At 47.5% G+C, this 20027-nt stretch overlaps 1 protein-coding gene across 28 annotated transcripts in view; it reads left to right on the top strand.

The window, feature by feature from the left end:
- macf1a (microtubule actin crosslinking factor 1a) overlaps positions 1 to 20027 on the top strand; it is a 192973-nt gene that overhangs the window by 127196 nt on the left and 45750 nt on the right. For 25 of the 28 annotated variants that reach the window (XM_027286533.1, XM_027286544.1, XM_027286540.1 and 22 more), the window contains 28 exons: positions 86 to 241; positions 370 to 585; positions 713 to 886; positions 975 to 1262; positions 2104 to 2253; positions 2345 to 2578; positions 2660 to 2836; positions 2913 to 3086; positions 3240 to 3407; positions 4013 to 4204; positions 4291 to 4464; positions 4698 to 4821; positions 4915 to 5114; positions 5201 to 5518; positions 5619 to 5785; positions 6911 to 7067; positions 7169 to 7280; positions 7981 to 8043; positions 8328 to 8566; positions 8675 to 8804; positions 10286 to 10485; positions 10609 to 10836; positions 10919 to 11195; positions 11370 to 11968; positions 12140 to 12328; positions 12421 to 12627; positions 13770 to 14087; positions 14173 to 14355. In XM_027286533.1, the coding sequence (XP_027142334.1) occupies positions 86 to 241; positions 370 to 585; positions 713 to 886; positions 975 to 1262; positions 2104 to 2253; positions 2345 to 2578; positions 2660 to 2836; positions 2913 to 3086; positions 3240 to 3407; positions 4013 to 4204; positions 4291 to 4464; positions 4698 to 4821; positions 4915 to 5114; positions 5201 to 5518; positions 5619 to 5785; positions 6911 to 7067; positions 7169 to 7280; positions 7981 to 8043; positions 8328 to 8566; positions 8675 to 8804; positions 10286 to 10485; positions 10609 to 10836; positions 10919 to 11195; positions 11370 to 11968; positions 12140 to 12328; positions 12421 to 12627; positions 13770 to 14087; positions 14173 to 14355 (5814 nt within the window). The remainder of the gene's footprint in view (positions 1 to 85; positions 242 to 369; positions 586 to 712; positions 887 to 974; positions 1263 to 2103; positions 2254 to 2344; positions 2579 to 2659; positions 2837 to 2912; positions 3087 to 3239; positions 3408 to 4012; positions 4205 to 4290; positions 4465 to 4697; positions 4822 to 4914; positions 5115 to 5200; positions 5519 to 5618; positions 5786 to 6910; positions 7068 to 7168; positions 7281 to 7980; positions 8044 to 8327; positions 8567 to 8674; positions 8805 to 10285; positions 10486 to 10608; positions 10837 to 10918; positions 11196 to 11369; positions 11969 to 12139; positions 12329 to 12420; positions 12628 to 13769; positions 14088 to 14172; positions 14356 to 20027) is intronic. The other 3 variants (XM_027286543.1, XM_027286525.1, XM_027286539.1) reach the window with 2 other exon arrangements.

A 20027-nucleotide genomic window follows, 5' to 3' on the forward strand; every position in this document is an offset into this window, starting at 1 on the left:
TAGATTCCATATAGAAGCAATTATCATCTGCATATATTTGAACACACATTCCTGTAAATCACTATATTCTTTTCTTTTCCCACAGTCATCTTTGAGGCGTCAGGAGTGCTTGGAGCATGACCAGCAAATTGTAGCCCTGGTCTCCATGGTCAGACATATTGAGGTCCGACTCAAACAGCAGCAACAGCAGTCTGTTGGCCGCAGCCTCATCGCCTTGGACGACATCATCAGACAGACTGAGGTGAGCGAACATGCTTATTTACCTGATATATTAACGTCACAGCAGTTTCCAGCTTCAGCTTTGGAGACAAAAAAAGCTGATTTAAGGATTAGTCTCAAGAAAATGTTTTCTTTTCTAATCTGTCTCAGGCTCTGGACCTCGAATTGCATGACTTGGAGCCTGCGATCAGCAAGGAAGTGGAAGCTGCTGAGCAGCTGTTGAAGCCGCAACCTAAAGATGTTCCTCCACAGCTCCTGTTGGCCCTGGAAAAGGACGGGCGGAGCTTGGCTCGAGGGTACGAGGCTGCCAGAACACTTTCTGAGGGCATTCTGCAAAGTCTCCGAGACCATAGAGACTCATATAAGGTAAAATAAGAAGAAGTCTAGAGGAAAGCAGAAAGATCTGAGTAGATCTGTATAGATGTTTGATGTCACCTGACAAGGACAAGGCTACAAGACTCTCATCTAATCACTCTTGACAATTCTTCCTCAGGAGGCCGTAACAGCTGAGCAGAAAACACTGGGAGGACGAGTGGATAGTCTGCTGTCCTGGCTGAGAGAGACAGAGACTCAGACGAATGGAGGAATGGCAGGGATGGAAAAAATGGAGACGGCAGAGAAAGATGACAGCTGCGATCAGCTCACACAGCAGCTGAGTCTTTGCAAGGCAAGTAGTCCAAACTGAGGAGAGATCATCTCTTTGCAGTACAGTACCCTTTGGTCACTCTCTCTCCTCTTTGTTCACTTCCTTTCAGGAGCTCCAGTCCTCTCTGATGGCTCGCTCCAACGAGGTCAACAGCGTGGCCTTTGACATTCAGGTGTTCATCTCCGAGCGAGCTCAGGACCTGGCACCCGAGCAGAGCAGGCAGCTTCTGGGGCAGCTGCAGCAGCTCCAGAGGGCCTTCCACCAAACGTCGGGTCAAGCCCAGGCCTGGGCCGACGCCCTCTCCGCCCAGAGAGAGAGGGAGGAGGAGAGGCAGCGCAGGGAGAGAGTGAAAGACGAGCAGAAGGAGAAAGAAAGGCAGAGAGCGAGGGAGAGAGAGGTTTGGAAAAAGATGATTGAGTCGGATTGGTTTGAGACGCTGCGCTTTTTCCTCACTAATACATGGAAATGCTTTTAGCTTTCATATTCTGTATTTTACAGCTTTATTTGTCATGCTGCAAACTATCGTAGTGCTGTTTTGAGACTATAAACTGGAGAAGCCTGACGTAAACTAGCTAACCTTCACCACAGTTTAACTCGTAGTGCCATCACACACCATCTCAAACCCATTCTCACCATTTCAACCCACCGCTGCTCTTGTTGCAAAAGCTTTGCCATTTAACATGGACACTATCACCACCTTGACTCCTACTACACAGGCGTGTTTGCTTCTCTGCATGTCTCTATTATAACATGTGTTTTATTAACCTGTTTGCCTTGCTGTTCCAGATTGCCACTGAAGGAAAGTCGCTTGTGTCACGGCGGTAAAAAGGCTATGTGATAGCAGAACAGCGTCGCTGGCTACAGCGCTTTGTTGTTTTTCCTGCTCTCTCGCCCGAGTACGGAGGAGAAGGAGGAAAAACAGCAAATAAACATTTACGTTTGTTTGATTTCTCTCTGTACTGTTTGTTGTTGCTTGACCAACGTGTTGACGTGAAGATATTATATGTGTGTGTGTGTGTGTGTGTAAGTGTGAACTCTGGACACAATCTGCTCAAAGCTTGGCAAAGTGTGCACAACACAGGAGGGGCAAATGTCTGTTTACTTTAAAATCTGGTGGTCAGATCAGAAAATTCAAGATGGTCCGTTTCTGTCACACGCTCCAGACTCTTCCTCACGTTTTCTTTCTCTGTGGGTCTTTTTTTTTTCTTCTTCCTTCTCTTCTCATTCGTTTTTCTCAGGTGGTTCAGCAGCAGAAAGCCGAATGCTCTCAGAAACTAGAAGGACTTTCCATGTGGCTGGCTGGAGCTGCCAGCTTGCTCGCCAGCCAGAAAGCCGGAGCAGAGTCGGACGACGTGAACGTCTTGCAAGAGAAGCAGAAAAAACTAAAGGTCCTTAACTTTTATCTTCCTCCCTGAATTATTCTGTTTGTAATCTTTCTTACGTCTTTGACTGAATCAGATTTTTTTCCCCTCACTACAGGAAGTGCAAAAGGACCTCCAGACCAAACAGGAGGGCATAGCCGAGGCGATCCGCTCTGTGGAGGAGCTCCTGGCTGAAAGAAGAGAAAGTCTGAGCCCGGAGGAGAGGGAGAACCTCCAGGTGGCGCTAACACGGATGAAGGAGCAGTACAGCGCTCTTACAGACTCAGCAAACACGTCGCTGTCGGAGTTGGACACCGCCATCAACACCACCGTACAGCAGAACACACAAAGGGTAAAGGATGACAGACATAATGTACAATATTAATGTTATTTATTGTTTTTTCTAACATTCATTCTCTCTCCTCTCCTGCAGGCAAAGGCTGAGGAGGACCTCCAGGAGACCAAAGGCCAGATAGACTCCCTGCTGAAAGAGTTGTCCTCCCTCAGCCCACCAGGCGGCAGAGGAGTTGCATCTGTGGTCAAAGATGTTGCTGATTCACCGTTCTCACAGCCAGAGGGCGCTGTGGCGTCGCACACCGAGATGCTGCAGGTAAGAATCTTTCATCTGTAACATTTTGACTTTACATGACCGCATTATGATCTCTAACCTTTGACCTCTCTCCCAGGCCGAGCTTCAGCAGCTTCAGGCTCAACAGGCGCAGTTACTCCAGATCACACAGGCGACTCGCTCCCTTCTGGAACAACCCGACTCCACCGTTCCTCCTGAGGAGAAGCAGCGTCTCCGGGCTGCTCTGGATCAGCTGCAGGCCCAGCACCAGGACAAGCTGCAGAGCTGCCAGGTACTGAAAGTAGATCCTGATGTGTATTTTAAGTCTACAGCACGGCCTCCAAGCTTTTTCTGTTTTAGTGGTCTAAATAAATCATTTATTAGTCCATTAATTCCTCTAATTTATATTTAACTCGCTGCCACTGCTGTTAAATATTTCTTTTAGGACCGCCTGAGAAAGTCTGAGTCTCTGAAGGATGAGCTCACAAAGTTCCTCCAGGAACACGGAAGTTTAGGCGCCTGGCTGGAGCAAAGTGAACAGGAGCTCCGTTCCCTCGGGGAAGGAGAAACCGACGCACAAGGACTGAAGGGCAGGCTGGAGGAGCACAGAAAGGTGCACAAAACACACAACACAAAGGAAATAAGTGTCAGTTTATCATCGCCATCTAACCACAAGAGGGAGCCGGTCGGCCACGTTAGACCAGTTTTACACATATTGATGATGCCAGCTACCTGCAACGAAATCAGTGACCCCAAAACACACAAATGACACAAAAAAACAGCTGTTGGCTGAATCTGGTTTCAGCAGCTTTGAAGAGAATTTGCTGAGAAATATCAGCCACTGCATCTCAGCCTAGTACAGCTGAGTAAAGGCACATTGTACACAACTATGTTCTGACCTCCCATTATTCACGGACGACCGAGTTTCCACGCTCGGTTTCCATCCATCTATACACCCAGACGTGCCCTGGTTTACACACACACACAATCACACATTCTCATCTGGGAGCCGCTGAGAAACTCCACTTAAGCAGTTTGGAATAATTTTCTTGTTAAGAGTCCCTTGATATCACATTTTATTTCCTTCTCTCACATTTTTTCCGAAGCAATTCTGGAAATTTGAAGTAGCAAGCTGCTTTCCATCAACACCTATAAAAATGTATTTTTTTTTTATACGACGGGTTTGTCCCCAGTTGACCGTTAAATCTGTATTTCCAGCTGGGCGAGGATGTAATCTGCCACAAGGCGGACCTACGCTTTGTGTCAATCTCGGGTCAGAAGGTTCTGGACTCTGTTCAAGGAGCTCTGGAGCAAGTCGGCGGTTCAGATCCAGCAATGGAGAGCACCAAGCAGCTGGTGACTGACAAGCTGCAGGACGCTAACCACAGATACACAACCCTGCACACCAAGGTGAGACGAGGACGAGAACACACTTCATAAATTTGTGGAAATTGTGCTCGGTGCTCAGCTCATTTCTTCTTTCTTGGTGTGTGCAGTCGACAGAGTTGGGCAGCCGATTGTCCGGCCTGTTGGAGCGGTACCAGCAGTACCAGGATGAGGTCGTCTCCCTCCACTCCTGGCTCAGCACTCAGGAACAGAACCAAAGCATAGCCAAGCCCACTGGAGAGACGGACCCCCAGAACCTGCAGAACACACTACGACAAGTACAGGTGAAGCACAGATCATATACAGAGTATGGAAAAATTTATGATCTAGTCATCATTCCTCGCCGCTATGTCATGTTGAGTTCTGTCCAAAAAGTTTAAATTGAGTCAAGAAATTAACATCTGGAAAACGGGTGGAATACTAAAATGGAAAGTATGAGGCGAGCTCGTCTTGGGTTTAACATTTCTTGCAAGCTATAGAAATGATTTCATTGTATAAGTGTGTCCTCTGTCCTCAGCTGCTGCAGGACGAGCTGGCTGAGCGCTCAGTGCAGCTGGAGAAGGTGAAAAGAGCCGGAAGAGATCTGGTCAGCACAGACGAGTCTCCTTCCCTGAAAGCTGTTGACATCCTCTGTGCTGCAGGTAACTCACTAAATCTGAGTATTTTGTCTCAAAGCAAGCACTCACAAGGTCGTTTTAAAAAAAATTCTTTTGCATCTTCGTCTTTCCTTTCAGACGGTTTAGAGAAGAGGTTTGGCTCGCTCTCTGCGTCCGTGTCAGAACGGGCCGAGCAGCTGCAGACAGCTGTGGCCCAGTCGGTCAGTGTCCAGGAGGGCCTGAACGGTCTGCTGAGCTGGCTGGACAAGCTGGTTCTGAACCCTGTACCAGTCGAACCCACCGCACAGGCCGTACAAGACGCCCTGACCCAGAACCAGGTAGGAGAGGAAACTTTCCTTACAAAGTACAAAATATCTCCTTCGAATGTTGCTTTGGTTTGATTCTTCCTCTCCTCTTCCACCAGAAACTTCGCCAGGAGCTGCTGTCCAGGCAAGGCAGCGTGGAAGCAACACGAGACTCCGTTTCCAAACTCCTCCAGAGTTCTGACGCCTCCACAGCTTCTGGCCTCCAGGGTGCTTTAGATGAATTGACTCAGCGCTACACCGCAGCACAGGCTAGCCAGGCCGAGAAGGAGGCCGAGCTCAAGGGGCTGCTGCCCAAGCTCGAGAGCTACGAGCGGCTCGGGACCGACCTCCAGGTCTTCACCCAGAGCCGACTAAAGGCTCTGAGCCTTGCGGGCCAGCCAGACCGCGGCGTGGACGACTACAGGCAGACCATTGAGGTCAGCACAGGAGTCCAGTTTTTATTAATAATCTGCAGTATGATTTCAAGGTGTTGAGCGTTCTTAAAGCCTCTTTGTATGTCTGCGTGTCTTTTCTCAGGAGGTCAGGTCCGAGCTGGAGCAGGAAGCCGGCCAGCTGAAATCCTTCTGCAACCTCGGCACCGAGCTGAGCCAATCGAAAGCTTTCAGCAACACTCAGAGCTTATTGGATAATGTCAAAGGGGTGTCTGACGAGTTCACGCAACTGGAAGCTAATGTCAACGAAAGGTAAAAATGTTAACAGACAACGTGAGAACATTTATGAAGCCATCAGACTTCACTCTGCCGAGGACGTTAAGAGATTAAGCATAAATCATTTTGATCCAGTTCACCATGAATGCACAAGGGGGCAGTAACTCCAGAGCTGTTTGAATCTAATAATCTGATCTGTGTCAGTTATGAGTGTGTTCAGTTGCAGTTTGACAACCTTCAGAGACAGAGAGAGTTTTAAGATTTGATTTGATACGATCTGCCTCCTCACAGAAAAAGAAAATACTATGACAGGCTCTGCAGAACAGACTACGCCGCCGGCATCTCCAAAATGTATTTTCTAAATTTGTAGCCTTCACGGAGCACCAGTTGCTATGCCGACCCTGCCTGACGTCGTATCAGCGGGCGGCCACAGTTGAAGCCTGTCAGAAGGGGGCTGGGAATTTAAAAATACCTTTATATTTGAGTTTGATGAGCCAGTCACATAAAAAAACGACCAACGCGGAGAGATGTGTGAGCGGGTCGTTATACAAGTATGCCGAACATACTATACATGATGTAGGGGATTATTTACTGTGCTGTGTGATGTTTCACAGCAGTTGGCTGGTGCGTGTGTGTGTCTACTGTATGTGCGTACTGCATCTGTGTGGCCGGTGTGAGCTGACGAGCAGGCCCGGGTGCTAATATAAGCAGAGTGGACATGGCTCATTGTCCGTCCTATAAACGGCCTGCTCGGATGACTCCCGGCCAGCCTCGAATCCCGTGGGGGGAGAAAATAGCAGCATGATAATGATACTGCTCCATGCCAGACGACTTCTCAGAGCTGTTTTGTCTACGAGGGCAGTCAGCACTTTTCCAGCCATAGTTTGAGACAGATCACACACAAAAGAGACGAGAGGTCAAGGCTGTTCACTCCGACCAGATAATGTCCATCAATAGTGTGGGACGATGATGTAAAACAGCTCGAGTGAGATCATATGATTGCTTCACTTTGTGTTGAAACACGTGATTAAAGCTGAATTTTCCTTTCTCCCCTCTGTCCTCACATCCTCCCCTTCCTCCCGTCCTTATCAATGTTCCCGCTCCTCATCTGCCCTATCGTCACTTCCCTCCGTATCGTCCTGTTTTTTAAATTTTGAACAGATTTGCTGCCATCCAGGCCTGCGAGCAGCAGCTGCTCCAGTTCCGCGGCCTCTCTGGTTCCCTCGTCAGGTGGCTTCAGACAGCACAGGACCAGCTGCCGTCCAAAGAGGCCAACCTCAACACGGAGGGCCTGCAGAGAAGAGTGCAGCAGCTCACGGTGTGTGAATGACAAAAATATACATCCGCAAACCACAAACAAAAGCATATACAATCATAGAACAAAGCTGAGTGACTCAGTTAAATGTGTTATCCCTTCAGGACTTGTTGAACGACTGGGAGTCGCAGCAGTCGCGGGTCCAGGAGCTGAACAAGACCGGCTCTGAGCTGGAGTCCCTCATCATCGACATCACCGCTCCCCAGACTAAAACTGGTAAGAGCAGCAGGGATGGAGACGCTGCCAAACATATCACATATTCTCCCACTCTCCATCAGCTGAAATGACTTATTGTCCCTCATAACGGCATTTTTGTAAGAGATTAAGGAGAGATTTAGAGATGATGTAGGAGGGAGGGGAAAATAATGACCCAGGGGTTTAAAAAATAATTTGACCTGAGAGAGAAAGAAGTGAAAAACACAGGAGGAGAAAAGAAATCAGTGTTGTTACCTGTGTGATTTTAAAAATTGTACAACAAAACTACAAGAAAAGACAAATTATTACGTATAACTTTTTAACTGTGGACCGACTCTCATAGAAGTGTGTTGCCCTGTGTTGTACAAAGTTTCATGGTTAAATCTAAAAGTGTGTTTGTTGTTTTGATTGGATCAGAAAGCAAACCAGAGAATCAGTTTAAAGTTTAGATATTTATGCTGCTTCTCGATGCATCCATTAAATTTCTGTCTTGTGAAGACGATGGGTTTCCTCCACGTCTTTCTCACTCCTGTCGTCTGTTTCCACGGCTTCTGTCCTCCTGCTGAGCTCTGTGTGTGTGCGCTCTGAAGTATTTGTGAGTTTGCTGCCGTTTAGAGCTTGTGTAAGAACTTTTAACATGTCGGCAGCGTGTCGCTGGTCCTGTTCTTTTTCTGTGTGTGTGACCGTGCCGCTGTCTCAGTCAGGTGTGTCTTTCTCCCAGGTGCTCCTCAAATCAATGGCTCATCAGGTCCCAGCAGTGTCAATGGCATTCACACCTGTAAAGGTGAGCTCTCTCCTTCTCTCGCTCTAGCTCTTTCTCTTCTTCTTCTCTCTAAGATGAACACTTGTTGAATTATGCTCTTCATAACAACAGTGATCACTGCACTGTTTTACTGTTTCCAGCGTCTTTAACTGTCCTGTCTCCTGTCAGCTGTCTGTTCATGCAAAACATCTGTCAAAACAACATCTATCTCAGTTATATTAGTCAACTTTACCACCAGGATTTAACTGTTTTGCTGCTCTGTCTGCTAAGTAACTGTCTCCTTTCTCTGCTCTTTTTGTCTTTAGACCTGACAGAGCTCCAGGTAGCTGTATCTGATGTGAACACTCGATACGAGGCGCTTGGCGGGGAGTTGAAGGACCGTCTCGCTCGCCAGCAGGCCTCACTGGAGCTCAGGCAGAAGGCCAAGCAGGGCACGGAGGAGCTCAAGAACTGGCTGACAGACAGAGAGCACAGTCTGAAACAGGGCCAGACCGCCTCCCCATCCAGACCTGAGGTGGTACGCGCCCAAGCCCAGGAGAACAAGGTACAGAACCAGGACTGGGTCGATCTATTGTGTTCTGTGTTGCTTTTCTTAGGTGACCCATGAAATCAGCCTTCTCATGGTCTTCTTCTTCCTCCTCTTCTTCCTCAGGCTCTGCTTTCAGAGCTGGCTGAACACTCCGGGAAGGTTGAGGAGCTGAAGAGCTCACTGAGGAAGCTGATCGCTGACAACCCTGATTCTCCCGAGGCTGACAGCTGGAGGCAGCAGCTGCAAGAGATAGGTCTGTGCTGCAGATGCACGAGGACACATGACAAGACGATGGCACAGAAAATAGATAGATTAGAGATCTGTCTCATTTAAAGCAGACGCCTGAAGGCAAAACCTGAAACTAGAAAAACATGACCATGAGACAACAGAAATACTGAGTTTACCATGATGAACCTGAGGCATGTGGAAGTCATATGTTCAGGATACAGAGAAAGAACACTGCCTCAGAGGAAGTTTGAGATAATTATTAAATGTTATAGACAAACATTAAATGCACATAAACAGGTAAAATTAATATAAAGAAACATTAAGGGGGCTCAAAGGGAAATAAAACTAGGAAAGAGAAACGTGCCTGGAGAGTCTGTGGAAGAAAAATCCAGGACAAGGCAACAAGTCAAGTGCTCTCCTGGAAGAAGACAATAAACATTTTGTCTGAAAAAGGAACCAAACAGTTCTCAGGGACTAAACAAAAGCTGGACACAGAGTTGGCGAGACTTTCTAAAGAGATCATGAAAAATATTTGGATCAGGAGTTGATTGTTTCTTTGTAACGTGATATAAGACCGATCCTGGATAACGTGATAGCGCAGGATGAATGTCTCTTTAAAATACTTTTGGCTTCGAGCAACAAAGCAATCATGGATTAATAGCTGCAGGCAAACCTTCAAACGAAAGATGGCTGGTCTACAATCACATAATTACATAAACTGTATTGAGAAATCAACTTTAACTGAAGAGAAAAAAACACTGTGAATATGTAATAATAATAATAATAGATGATGAACGCCGGGCTCAAACTGTGAAAAGAAACAAGATGAGACATTTTTATTCTTGAAAACCGAAAAACAGAAAGTGGCACGGCGCCTCAGGATTTGTAATAATTTTTCTAAAAGATGGCGAGGAGCTGCGATCAATATTATCCAGGGAGAGAGAGTGGGAAGTGTTCCTGTCAGAGCTGTTTGTTCGCTCTCATGCTTGATATTTTTACCAGCGCCTCTTATGAGGTAACCGAGACAGAAATATTTAAGGTGAAATCCAAGAGGAGGGGGGAGGGGGGCTTTTATATTTCATATTTCATAATGCCTTTTTTAAAGGAGTGAATACACACACACACACACACACACTCTGCTGGACGCCCAGAACATGAGTCACAGGGGGAGAAGGAGACAGGCGAGGTAGGAGGACGGACAGAGGAAGAAAAATGTCTCATTGTTTCATCGGCGTTCACATTAGGTCAGGTTTCAGGAGGCCGCTTTCATCATCATCGCTGATATAATTCGAGAACTAATTAACATTTTTACGCTGCGCCGTAATCGGACTTTAATGTTCTCGAGAAAAAGTCGTTACCTAAGAAGGAAACGAGGCAGAAAACATGAACAATGCACAAACAGCAGCTCCTTTCTGCTGCATGAAATATACAGAGCCATTCATCATTAAACATATGCTGTGCTATACGTCCTCACGCCCCTTGTCTCGAATGGTAATTTCCACCCAGACTCCCGCTGGCAGACGGCCAATCAGACTGCAGCCCAGAGGCAGACTGAGCTGGAGACGTGTGCCGATAGGCTGGGCAGCTTTGCCTCGGCGGCCAATCAGCTGGGCCCGTGGCTGAGGGAGAAGGAGCTGATGATGAGCGTCCTGGGACCGCTGAGCATCGACCCGAACATGCTCAACACACAGAAACAACAAGTACAGGTGTGTGATCGAAGAAAACACAGTTAAACTATAAACAGTAAAAACTCAGTTCAGTTCCCTGATTCGCTGATATTTTCCTTCCCGATCACGTCACTGAGTAACGTGCTCTCCTCTTTCTTCAAGTTTATGCTGCGTGAGTTTGAGACCAGGCGGCCACAGTTTGACCAGCTCACCCAGTCTGCCGAGGGAATCCTCTCCCAGACTGGTGACTCTGCTCAGGACCCCAAGGATCTGGCCGAGGTGCGCGCTGAGCTGGGCTCCATCTCCCAGCAGTGGGAGGACCTGACAAACCGGCTGAGTCAGAGGTCAAACCACATTGACCAGGCCCAAGGAACCAGTGAACGATACCAGGTACGTCTAGTAATGGTTGTATGGTTTCATCTTCTAATGTCAGAGAGTCTAACCCTCCTCCTCATCCTCCTCTCCTGTCCAGGCCTTGCTCAGAGAGCTCTCCTCCAGTGTTTCTGCTCTGAGCGAGAGGCTGGACGCTCAGGCCTCGCTGAGCGCCCAGCCCGAGGCGCTCAAACGCCGCCTGCAGGAAACCGGAGAGATCCGCTCCGAGCTGGAGAGACGGCGGACCGAGCTGGCCGAAGCCGAGAAGCTCTGCCAGGAGCTGAGCACCATCGTGGCTGAACCGTACCTGAAGGAAGAGCTGAGTAAACGACTGGAGAGCGTCAGCGGGCCGCTGAAGAGTTTAGAGGAGCGTGCAGGTCTGTGGAGTTCATGTGGCTGATGTAGTAACTGCGCTTCTGTTCTGCAATGGGAATATTGTTTGGATTCTAACAAACCCACTGAATAAATCCATCAAATCCTGTTTGTCCGTATTTGTTTGAAATTGTTGTTCTGTGTTTATGTCTGTAATCCCTTGCTTTTCTTTCCTCTAGCTGACGGTCTGTCTCAGCTCCAGACCGCTCTGTCGTCCACCCAGCAGTTCCAGCAGATGTTTGAGGAGTTGCGCTCCTGGCTGGACAAGCAGGCCGATCCCAGAGACTCATCCACCGACTCCCTGCCCTGTCAGCCCGAGGCCATCCGCTCCCTGCTGGCACAGACGGCCGAACTCCAGCGCGGCATCGCCAGTCAGCGAGGCTCCTACGAGCTGATCCAAGCCGAAGGAGTGACGCTGCTCGCCACTCTGCCGGCGGGCGGAGACGAGCGGTCTGCCCTGCAGTCTCGCTTGGCCTCCTTGAGGCAGGACTGGGAGGGTCTGAACCAGAGAGTGTCAGATCGAGAGAACAGACTGAAGACCACCTTGAGCAAAGCAGACACCTACCAGCAGCACAAGGCCGAGCTGACGCCATGGGTAGCAGAGTGTGAGCAGAGAGACGGAGATATCCAGCCATCACTGGACCCGTCGGCCCTGGAAGAGGCTCTGCAGAAGGCTCGAGGTCTGTCTCTGGACCTGGAAAGACGACAACCCCTCCTCGAGGCCTTCAACAGCGCAGCTGATCAACTGCTGGAACAATGCTGCATCGGAGAGGAAGAGGTACGGCGTCGATTTATTCTCTCCAGTGTGTTGTTTGAATCTTATCTGTGAAGACTGTCTTCATATGCTTTATAGATTAATTATCATGCTTGGGGAGTTGTGAGTATTATTAGTGATTTAAAATTTATAAATTAAGGGAATTAAAGTGTTATGCACACTAATTTTCTGAAGGTACGAGATGAGAAGGCCCAGCTGAACCGCAGGGTGGACAAACTGGGCGAGAGGCTCCATAACCGCACCTCCCAGCTGGAGGAGCTGGCCGGCCGCCTGAAGGAGTTTGAAGAGGGCAGACAGGCTGCAGAGAGGAGGCTCGAGGCCGCCAAGCACCAGATTGAAGTGCAGGAGGCTCTGGGAGCACAGGTACTGGAAAAACATTGTTCACTGTACTCGTGCTAAACATCAACATGGTTATTATAAATAAGATAATTCATGTTTACCTCTCTCCCATTCAGGCGTGCAGTGCTAAGAGCCTGGAGCGGCTGAGGAGTCAGCAGGAGAATCTGAGGTCCCTGAATCCTCAGGTGGTCTACCTCAGAGATCTGGCCCAGGGGCTCGTACAGGACTCTCCGCAGACACCGGGAGGCAGCACTGAGGGGGCACAAAGGCTTCAGGAGCAGGCCAGAGAGACGGAGAAACAGTATGATGACGTTACTGAGAAGGTGAGGAGCAGGATCATTTGTTCTAAATCCTCCGGGTCTGCATCGAGATCATACTGTAATATTAGCTCTCTCTCTGTTAGGGCACAGAGTTCAGTACAATGATGAGATTCAGGTGATGTGCCGGTTCTTCCTCTCTCAGCACTCGTAGTCTTTATAGGAGGGGGGCTTCCTCCTCCCAAACCTCCATCAGAGGCCGCCAACCAAAGCTAGCACACGTCCAAAACACACTTGACCCACATATTAAAGTAGCTCTGAGTCCTCCACCCAGCAGGGAGCCGCGGAAAACCAGCAGAACATGAAGGGAGGAGAGAGACAATTTATGCCATCTGGAGTGAAAAGAAGTCGTACGTTTATACCGAGGGTCGCCGTGTGACACATCTAAAGTGTGTGTGTGTGTGTGCAGACGTGTCGGTGAGTTGAGAGAGAGCAGAGCAGCTCGAGCCGCCAGGAGCGTTTGGCTCTTTGACTTACAGTCCGTTGTATATGGTCATTGTGGACATCCAACACCTTATCATGGTTTGAAGTGTAAACAAGCGCGTTGAGAATTCAGCGCACGCGTTGTTGTGTCTATTTCCTGCGATCCAGCCTCCAAATATTCCATTTAAGGTCCGAGCCATCACAGGAACTCCTGACTGCATGTAAACCGACGCACTGCTCTGTGATTGGCTGAGACGTTTCTCGTTTTGAAATATTGATCTGATGCCGTCGTCGCTCCGCTGTTGGAGATGATACAGATGAGCTCTTAGATAACGCTTCCTCACTGACAGACTCTATTTTTACTCGCTGCTGCTGTTGTTGCATCATTTTCTGTTCCATGTTAATCTGCTCCAGCAGTTTGTGAAAATATGACAACACAGGCTCCTCCTTAAATAATGAATCTGTGGCTTGATTAGGTAATCTTTTTGTATCACACAAACACCATCGCTGTTCTTTATTCAAAGCAGATTTCGGGTGTTTTTGTCCATTTTGTGACAAATTAGGGCTGAATTTTGTCGTTCAAAGTGAACCCGCTCGTTCCCAATTTCAGATTTGATTGATCGGGTCGTTGTTCTGTGCTCAGATTCATCTGAAAACATGCAGAGTTTCAGATTTTATTCAACTTTCTCCTCTGCTCGCCTCTCTACGTCTTTGTCCTCCATCAGATCGAGCAGTGCTGCTCCTCCCTCGAGTCCCGCCTGCAGGGTGTCGGCGAGGTCCAGTCTCATGTCCGTGATGTCTTCTCACGCCTCGCCGACCTCGACGACGAGCTTGACTCGCTCAGCCCCGTCGGACGTGACGCGGACTCCCTGGCCTCTCAGGCCGACGCCCTGAAGGGCTTCTTGTCCCGTCTGGCCAACCTCAGGTCGGAGCTGGAGGGTCACGCTTCGGAGTGCACCACCATGCTGCGGCGAGAGGGCTCCTCCCCTGACCTGCTGGCTCTCAGGAGGGAGACGGAGGCGCTGAGCCGCCAAGCTGGCAAGGTGAGGCGTGAAACGAATGACGATGGCGGTTGCTATGACATCAAGCGCAGTTATTAACTCCTTATTCTTGTTCCTTGTTCTCCAGCTGAGCGAGCGCGGCCAGGCCAGGCTGGACCAGATCGAGGACGCCGCTGAGAAGGTCCGAGACTTTTACAGGCTGGTGTCCGAGCTGCAAGGCCTGCTGGGAAGGGCAGAAGAGGGGCTGAGCGCACAGGGCATGGTCGGCACAGAGGTGGAGATGATCAAACAGCAACTGCAAGAGTTCAAGGTAGGACGGACTTCCTTCTGCTGGTTATCTACGTGTGTGTGTGTGTTTGTGTACACACAGTGTGTTTGTCATCGGCCTTGTCTGTTTGATTGTGTTGGTAAAAACACGAGATGATCCGACGGAGCTCGGGGTGAAAAGGTTGTGCTCACACTCTTCTTTTCCCATCATGCCTTGAAACTAATTTTCACAGTTAAACAGAAAATCTTCAGCGTGACATTGGCTTAGGTTTCAGGCACAGCTGTGTGTGTGTGTGTGTGTGTGTGTGTGTGTGTGTGTGTGTGTGTGTGTGTGTGTGTGTGTGTGTGTGTGTGTGTGAGTGTGCGTGAATAGTGACATTCAATGTTTGTAGAACCTTCGAGGAGGTCTGTATCCATCCTTTCCTTTCGCTCATACCTCTGGAGATCATGAGGTAAGGGTGTGGGTGTATGTGTGTGTGAGTTTGTGTGTGTGTGACTCCTGTGGTGTCTCTGCGGTGTGTCTGTGTGTGTGTTTGTGTGTGTGTGACTCCTGTGGTGTGTCAGGAGTCAGAGACGGTGATTAGTTGAGTCAGACATCTCTTTGAAACGCCTGACACACACTGCTGAATCACACAGCGTTTCTTTTTCTTTAAAGGACGGTCAGTGTTTCTCTGAGCCACAAACACAAACTCTCTCTCTAACACACACACACACACACACACACACACACACACACAGGGCTCCACCCTTCTGGTGTTTTGAACACGCCTTGTCATTGTGGTGATGGACGGCGGTCTCTTATGGTTAACATCATTTAGTGATATGAAATCACAGGAAGCGTCTGTCTGTCATTGTCGCTGCTTTTATCTGAAGTATTTGATCGTTGTTGTGGTACGAGATGTTTGTTTGCCGACAGTCCCCGGTAAGAACGTCATCGGCGTTTGTCTGGAGTCTATGTAAACTAAACTTAAATACAGTTTGCAGTTCACAGAAGATTAAAGATGAAACCTGAGAGAAAGAGAGGCTGCTCGTCATCGCTGAGTCACGACAAATAATTCATCAGCCTGCATTAGTAATCTGCAGATTTTTGCATTGAAGGATTCAGATGAAATCTGAGAAACAAGAAGCACAAAGAGGAGCAAGAATGAAAGATTTTAATGTAACAGCAGCTAATAAATATTTTAGTTATCGATGAGTAAGTCAGTACATTTATTCTTTCAGTCTTAAATGCAGCAAATTTATGATTTAAGTTTTTGCTGTAATCAATTAATTCATCACTGGTAAGTGTACAGCCGTCTTCTCTTTGTGGCAGTGACTGGACACAAACATCAATTGCCCCAATTAAAGAAGTTATTTATATTAATAATCGACTAAAGGCCTTTTATAAAAGTGCGTTTATAAAAGTGAACTCATAGTTTGCAGCTCTGATCTCCTCCAAACTGCAAAAACTTTGTCAGGTTTATGAATAAACTCATCTCAGGGAGCGAGAGGACACTGAACGATCTGCTACATAACTCGGGGCGAGGCCTCTCAGCGTTTTATAAGTAGTGAATAAAATCTTAAAATCTCCTTGAAATGTTTCTCAGGTGACAGAATCAGGACTGAACCGCTGAATTCATGTTTATGTAAGCTGAGGTTTTGAAATGCAATGCAGATTTATGGAAAAGGACAAAGAGCCAAATATTTTCAGATCATTATTATTATGTTATTACTTGGTTGTATAAACGGCTTCACATGAATGAATCCATTGTAGTATATTGTTTCCTTTTAATTCAGCTGCATTTAAAGAGAAATTCCACTTTACCGTGTTGAACTGAGGAGCCGACCTCAAGAATGCGCTCTGCTGGCACCTCTGTTGTTTTATTGCGTTCGTCCGCTGCTCGTTTTATGGGTACAGACTGCTCCTTCAGCCCGACTACTATCATTAAAGAGCACATTTTTGTGCCGTGATGTAATATCCTGTCCGCTTTCGAAAACTATGTAAGTGTGTGAGAGCTCAGGAGAAGTATGCACGAATGCCTGCATGCACAACCGGCACGCTTAATCATTTCCCCTCACATCTGTGTTCGCTGCAACGTTCTGAGATGTTTTTTTTATTTGAAGATGATTCATGTGATGTGAGCCCTAATCATTTTCGTGCATTTGAAAAATTAAGTAGGACTTCTTCTCGTTCCCGAGAGAGTTATCGGCTCCACCGTTGTTAAGATGTGTGGGTGGATCAAAGAACATTTTTCCTCCTGTTCTCCTACGCTCTCATCATTTCACCGTGAATATTTAGAGAAACGTCTTCATCTCTCTCTGTCTCTCTCTCGACCCACTAACCTCTCTGTGTCTGCTTGTTTCTCCAGTCCCTCCTGCCTGTTTATGGCTCTCCTCTTCCCCCCTCGACGCTCTCTTAATGAGAGCGAGCGGAGTGAATGTGTGGCATGGAACAAACAGACAGAGGAGATAAAGAGGTGTTGAGAGAAGGAGAGAAGGATGAGGGGAGGGAGAGAGACAGAGAGAGAGCTGTGAAAAGCTTAAATAGGTTACACTTGAAAAAAAGAGAGCGGGATCAGACAAAGAGTTTGGAGCCGTTACACAGTGGAATGAATCACGGCTGTGAGCAGGTTTACAGGTGCACGAACACTGAGAATGACTGCGAGTAATCTGCCAAAAGACAGTCAACACAGGATGCAGAATATCCAGATTTATATATATAAAAATAATATTTTTTTAAATAATAAAACTCGTCAAGAACCAGCTTGTTTTCTTTTACTTGAATTTATGAAAGTGACGTTATTAGAAAAATATTTAAAATTGAAGTAACTGAGCAAGCTCGAGGAACTGGCGGCAAAAATATCCTCAATAATTCAAAATAAAGAATAACTAGTGTTCATTAAAAATACAATAACTATTTGAGAATAACTGCTTCTTTACATTCGATCTTTTGTGTCAGATTTGTTCGTTCGGTGTTATCTTATTCATATTTTTCTCTTCTTGTTATTTTGGCTTTTATTGTTTTATTTTCATGCATCTTTAAAGAAAATCTGTTTTAAAAATTACAAAATAAAAGCCCAGATGAACTGAGTCGGAGTGTAGGTGTTAATCACGTTCAGATTTTCCTCCGTTGAAGCTGCGAGCCGAGACACAGACAGACTCGGGGTGGGTGCAGAAAGTAATAGCAGGGGCAGAATGTATAATAGCTACTGTCTGTGGGGTATGTAGAGCATGGAGAAATGGTCTGTCACTTTATCGGGGGGCAAAGGGGTATTTATAGGAGGGCGACCAAGGGAGGGGGGGGTAGAAAAAATCGGAGTAAAAAACGGGAGAAAGACGGCTCATCATCATGGAGAGCAGGATCACGAGGCAGGCTTACAGATGCACAGAGAAAGATAAGAAATAATGGGATGGAGGTGTTTTTCCACATATTGCTTTTGTCCTCTCTCTGACCCTTTTTTTGACTCTATTTCATTTTTATCTTCTTGTAGCTGCAGTTCATATCGCCTCTTCTCTGCTCCGATAGCCTGAAGAGAGAGAAAAGATGTGAAACCTTCTCTGTCCACTCTTTGAAGACGCCCCCCCTGTCCTGCTTTGTTTTCTACCTTCTCCCCGCTCCCTCTCTTTCTCTGTAACCGATCCAGCTCGGCTCATTTCAAACCTAAACATGTCTGTCTGGCTCCAAAACAGACCAGGCCACCCCTGCTCCCCTTCTCCTCATCCTCCTTCCCCTCCCCCACCAGACCCCATTTCCAATCCAGAGGGATGATGTCATGGCGATGCTTTGAAAGACGAAGGGGCTCAGGACGCTGTGTGTGTGTGTGTGTGTGTGTGTGTGTGTGTGTATGGGTGGAGGGCAGCCATGGGATAAGGGGTCATGGGAGTGGGAGGTGATGTAGTCAGATTATTTTTTAAACTTCCTCACAGTGATCTCACAGAGAATTACAGAGGAGAGGAGGAACAGTCAATCCCCTGTGTGCTTGTTCTTGATTAGCATTCCTGTCAAAACTGTTGAGGCTTAATATTCAATACTTCTTTGTTACCAACTGAAATTTGTCTCTAGTAGCAAGATTCGAAAAACCTGACATCACATGTCGGGTCAGATTCTTCTTTACTTCTGTGAATGTAATTCTTTGAGCGTTTTCTTGTATTTTTGTGTACAGCTGCATGTTTTCAGACAACACGAGAACTTTGTCCTCTCCTCTTACATAAAAAAAAATGTTTTAATCCTTTCAAAATAAAACCTTTTTATTAGGATTTGCACCAAAACTTTGGTAGGCTATCGTCTCTGCACTGATTTGAAACGATACCTGCTCTAAAAACAACTGAGCGACATAAAACCAGCCGAGCAGCAGCCAGTCAGTGTCTAGACATGATGCGTTCAGGCGCTGTACTGAGTGTAGGTCATCCGTGTTTCAGCAGCACTCGCATCACGATGCAAGAATCTGTGAAAAACGCTAGAAACAGATGTGGAGCGTTAAAAACGCGCCGTAGTAAAACGCAGTAGCTTCCTGTTTGCTATAAAGTGTCCGCTATTTACCGTCCACCGTTTTATGTGTCCAAATGGAGCTCATGGACTGTTTACTGCCCACAACGGGACAGATGAGGTGGTGTCCACTAACAATCCCTCGGCACTGTGTGTCACATTTCCGTAGATGAGAAAACTCCATCAGCAGAGTAACCGACAGACTGAGCATCTGTTGTATGAGGATGGAGTGGACGAGGGAACAAGGGGACGAGGGGACGAGGGAACGAGGGAGCGAGGGAGTGAAGTTTTGTGTTCGAAGCGGCATCAAGAAGTTGCCGTCTCCGCGCCTGAGTCTGAGTTGTGCTATTTATCGTGTACATGTTTATACATGGCCGTCCTGTCTGCACATATGTGCTACTGTGGAATCTGTGTTTGTATTTAGGGTCGCTGCGTGGGCCGACGAGAGGTGTGTGTGTGTGTGTGTGTGTGCGCGCACTCTGCTTTAAAGGATGCTTCTAATTCCAGTCTTTTTCGGGGTGCAATCTGGAATCTCAGCTGTCTCCTCACCCCACCCTCACACACACACACACACACACACACACACACACATTAGGGTGTGGCATCAACATCTCTCTGCATGCCCCGGGCTCCCTCCGTCCCCAAGCAGCTGACATAGTCGCTGGGTGGGAAGAGAACACACACACACACACACACACACACACACACACACACACACTGGTGTTTCGGTAAAGGGGCGTTACAAGGCTCCAACCCCGAAGCTGCAGATGGACATTCCTAGGAAGGGCTGGTTAGTCTGGGTGACAGCACAACGGGACGCATGTGTGTGTCTTTGTGCACGCGCATTTGTGAAAATCCCTCTCCTAAATCACGACCGCACGCCTCCCCCGTCTTCACCCGCTCCATCTCCTTCTCCCTCGCACCTTCCACCTCCTCCTCCTCCTCCCATATTCTCCCTTTTAGTCTCTCTCACCTCGTCATCATCCTTTGCTCCTCGGAGAATCTGTGAGCCTGTGACTCACTGTCCTTCCCCGCACCAACTGTGTCAGCAACTATTTAATGATGGGGAGTAGAAGTCGAGCCAAACTGGGCCAGCGGCTCACTGGTTTGTCTTTTGGCCCACGCTGTGAAGCTGTGTCCTAATTTTCACCTATAAAGCTGCTTACACTTTTAAATTTTTTAGATTTTTAGTCATTAGCAGCTCCAAAAAATCAAAAAATATATTTTTTCATTCCTGACTCAATGCAGTG

This window comes from Larimichthys crocea, chromosome XIII (genome assembly GCF_000972845.2).
Source record: "Larimichthys crocea isolate SSNF chromosome XIII, L_crocea_2.0, whole genome shotgun sequence".
NCBI classification, from domain to species: Eukaryota; Metazoa; Chordata; class Actinopteri; family Sciaenidae; genus Larimichthys; species Larimichthys crocea.